This window comes from Stegostoma tigrinum, chromosome 45 (genome assembly GCF_030684315.1).
Source record: "Stegostoma tigrinum isolate sSteTig4 chromosome 45, sSteTig4.hap1, whole genome shotgun sequence".
NCBI classification, from domain to species: Eukaryota; Metazoa; Chordata; class Chondrichthyes; order Orectolobiformes; family Stegostomatidae; genus Stegostoma; species Stegostoma tigrinum.
In genome coordinates, this window is record NC_081398.1 from 12,131,910 (window position 1) to 12,135,660 (window position 3,751).

The 3,751-nt window shown below is 40.6% G+C and overlaps 1 protein-coding gene across 2 annotated transcripts; it reads left to right on the forward strand.

Moving 5' to 3' along the window:
- Positions 1-951: 951 nt before the first annotated feature.
- On the forward strand, positions 952-3,186 carry LOC125448830 (probable G-protein coupled receptor 139). 2 transcript variants are annotated; one of them, XM_048524399.1, is made up of 2 exons: positions 952-1,098; positions 1,940-3,186. In XM_048524399.1, the coding sequence occupies exons 1-2, from the start codon at positions 1,002-1,004 to the stop codon at positions 2,815-2,817; spliced, it is 975 nt and encodes a 324-aa protein (XP_048380356.1). In that variant the 5' UTR covers positions 952-1,001; the 3' UTR covers positions 2,818-3,186. The 2 variants fall into 2 exon arrangements, with proteins under 2 accessions (XP_048380356.1, XP_048380357.1); XM_048524400.1 differs by lacking the exon at positions 952-1,098 and adding an exon at positions 1,167-1,242.
- The last annotated feature ends 565 nt before the right edge of the window (positions 3,187-3,751 follow it).

Here is a 3,751-nt window from a genome sequence, read left to right on the forward strand (position 1 = left end):
AACTAACCATGCAACATCGATATCCTTGCTAATTCTACACCATTTACTTGCTGGCACTTATATCCATTCCCTGGTAACAATTGGAGATTGTCCAGTTCCTTGTTCTGGATGTTACTAATAACTGGGGCACGGTGGCTCAGTGTTTAGCACTGCAGCCTCACAGCACCAGGGACCCAGGTTTGATTCCAGCCTCGGGTGACTGTGTGGAGTTTGCACATTCTCCCCATGTCTGTGCGGGTTTCCTCCGGGTGCTCCCATTTTCTCCCACAGCCCAAAGATATGCAGGCTAGGTGGATTGGCCATGGTAAATTTCCCATAGTGTCCAGTGGTGTGTGGGTTATGGGGTCTGGGTCTGGGGTGGGATGGTCCAAGGGTCAGTGTGGATTTGTTGGGCCAAAGGGCCTGTTCCCACACTGTAGGGATTCTATGATCTATACAGTTCACTGTGGAGTCCAGAATCAGAGCTTACAGTCTAAGAATACAGGGTAGGTTATTTAGGACTGAGATGAGGAGAAATGTCTTCACTCAGAGAGGGGAGAGACTGTGGAATTCTCCGCCTCAGAAAGTACTTGAGGCCAAAAAATTGAATATTTCCATGAAGTCAGACATAGTTCCTTGGGCTGAAGGAATTAAAAGGTCTGGGGTAAATCACTGGAACAAGTTAATGAACTTTTGTAGGTCAGAGCCCTGATGCAATGCGCTGTCACTTTCATTTTTTAAATTAATTTTTTTAAAAAAAATCTAAAATTATAGGGCTCGGTATGATTGTGCAAAGGTGAAATTTCTAACCTGATTTCTAGACAGGACCACTTAATGATTTAGCGCTACGTAATCTGTTTGTTCAGTATGCAATCCAAAGCCACAGGGGACTAGGTTTTAAACCTTGTCATATCTCAATGCTATAAGAAACCTACACACGCCCAATGTGCCCGTCAGAAATTGAACATCACATCGGGATCAAACCTTAGAAAGGAAGCAACGCTATTCCAGCAAAGCAAGAGATGGGTCTCAGTTTCTGGATAAAACTGCAGATTTTACGAGTGGTTCATGATGTACAGAAGATTTATTTCCCCATTTTGGCTGCATTTGGAGTCCCGGGTATGTGTATTGTCAGCTGCAACATGAGAACTCCAAGCTGGAGTGCAGGAAGCATCCTAGTCTGTCCAACGACTTATAGTTATTAATATGCTCTGCTTTACAAGAAGTAAATGCAGGTTGTCAGATCGCTACAGTTACCAGTTGGTAAGCAGAATTCACCAACAGTGAGATGCTTTGAGACTTTCTTTCTCTCTCTCTCTCTCTCTCTCTCTCTCTTTCTCTCTCTCTTTCTCTCTCTCTTTCTCTCTCTCTTTCTTGCTCTCTTTCTTTCTTTCTTCAAATAAGCTCTATTTTACATCAGAGATAGTCGGAACTGCAGATGCTGGAGAATCTGAGATAACAAGATGTAGAACTGAATGAACACAACAGGCCAAGCAACATCAGAGGAGCACGAAGGCTGACATTTTGGGCCTGAACCCTTCTTCAGAAAATCTTTTTTTATGAAGAAGGGTCTAGGCCCGAAATACCAGCCCGTTTGCACCTCTGATGCTGCTTGTCCTGCTGTGTTCATTCAGCTCCACACCTTGTTAAATCTCTATTTTACATCACCCTGGTATGACCTAACTCAACTCTAATTTTTCAGGAAAAACTCAATCTGATGACATAATATTGCTCGGATTCTACTCATTTTCATTACTGGCAGGAATATCAATACAAATTTTTGTCACCTGATGTATTATTCCTGAGGAAGCCCATCAGATTTCTTATATAGTCCTCTCATAGAGACATTGGAGACAGGGAGCTTTTTATAAAACAGAAGGTACAAAAGACATGCAATTAAGGTTGTATCAGTCAATAAGTTGGTTGGTAAATCATTTTGTTCTTTTCTTTTTGTTCACAGTAAACATGGTGACAATCATTATCCTATCTAGAGGAAAGTGTGGTCTCTCCAAGTGCATTACTCACTATCTGGTGGCCATGGCAGTAGCAGATTTACTTGTTGTTATCATTGACCTGATATTGAGGCAGATTCCAATAGTTTATGCAGAGCAATTCTTATTCTTAAGAGACATAAGAGTTTGTAATTTTCATGCTGTCTTGCTTTATGCCACAACAGACTGTTCTGTCTGGTTCACAGTCACTTTCACCTTTGATCGATTTGTTGCCATTTGTTGCCAGAAACTAAGATCTAAGTATTGCTCTGAGAAAACAGCAGCTGTGGTTCTAGCAATAGTAACGGTTCTCAGCTGTTTAAAGAATGTTTTCTGGTATTTTCTCTACTCAAGTCAATATTGGCTTTCTAACAGTCCCTGGTTTTGCCGTGTAACACTTGGTGTATCTTTTTCTCTGGTTTGGACTGTCGTGGAATTGGTGCATTACATTGTAACACCATTTATCCCATTCCTTTTGATTCTACTTTTCAATGCATTGACAGTCAAAAATATTTTAGTGGCCAGCCGTGCCCGTAAGAGGCTCCAGTGTCGAAATAGCAGAGAGACCTCCAGTGATCCGGAGATGGAGAATCGAAGGAAATCCATGATTCTATTGTTTGTCATTTCAGGGAATTTCATTCTGCTGTGGGTCGTGTTCATGGTTTGCTCGATTCTGAGGCGGTTGGATTATTTGGGATATCCCATTCCTCTGCCAATATTTGTCAGGGAATTGGGATTCATGCTGCAGCTCCTGAGCTGCTGCACAAATACTTTTCTTTATGCAGTGACACAAAGGAGATTTAGAAAGGAGTTGAAGAATGCAGTCATGTTTTCCTTTCAATTGTAATGAAGTTAACTTGACGATGCCAATGTCTAATTATGATGGATTTCATTTGCTCATGTTGTACCAACTGGGTTGCGATGGCCACTTTATAAGTCTCAACAGCCAGTGCAAGTCCAGATATAACCTACAGTCTGAGGAATATCTTTGTCATTTTAAAATAATCAGTAATTTTTTGTGAATACAACAAGAAACGTACATATATTTGTGTAAATCAAGATGAAAGATGACACTCGAGCATGGCGACAATTAACACTTTTCTCTGTAATTTTATTTTCAGTACAAGCAACAAAAAATCATTCACTCATTCAGAATAAATTATTTGGGATACCCTGTTCCTCTGCTGATATTTGTCAGGGAATTGAGATTCCATGTGGGAATAACAAGAAAAGAAACATGAATAAATTTTTTATAAAACAAGATGAAAGATGGCACTGGAACATGGCCACAGTTAACTCTTGTCTCTGTTTTGTTAATACATGTTACAATAAATCATTCATTCGTTCATTTAAAACGGGGATCTGGTGGATGTCATGTACTCCAATTTCCAAAAGGCCTTTAACAAGGTGGCACATCAAAGACTACCATGCCAGGTGAGAACTCATGGTGTTGGGGATGACATATCAGCTTGGACAGATAATCGCAGGGCAACAGGGAATAGAGAAACAGTGTGTAAGTTAGTTGGTTTCAGGTTGGCAGCATTGACAAGTGGTATACAATAGGGATCAGTATTACACCCTTAGTTATGCACGATGTAGTTCAGTGACTTGGCTGAAGTGATAGAATGCATTGCCATAAAATATGCTGATGATACAAAGATAGATGGGAAGGTACGTTGTGAAGACAGCATAGCAAAACAAGCAAAGGACAGGGAGTTGTGGGCAGATTAAGTCAATGATAAATGGCAGATGACAGAAAGTAGAGAAAATGTGAATTCAAC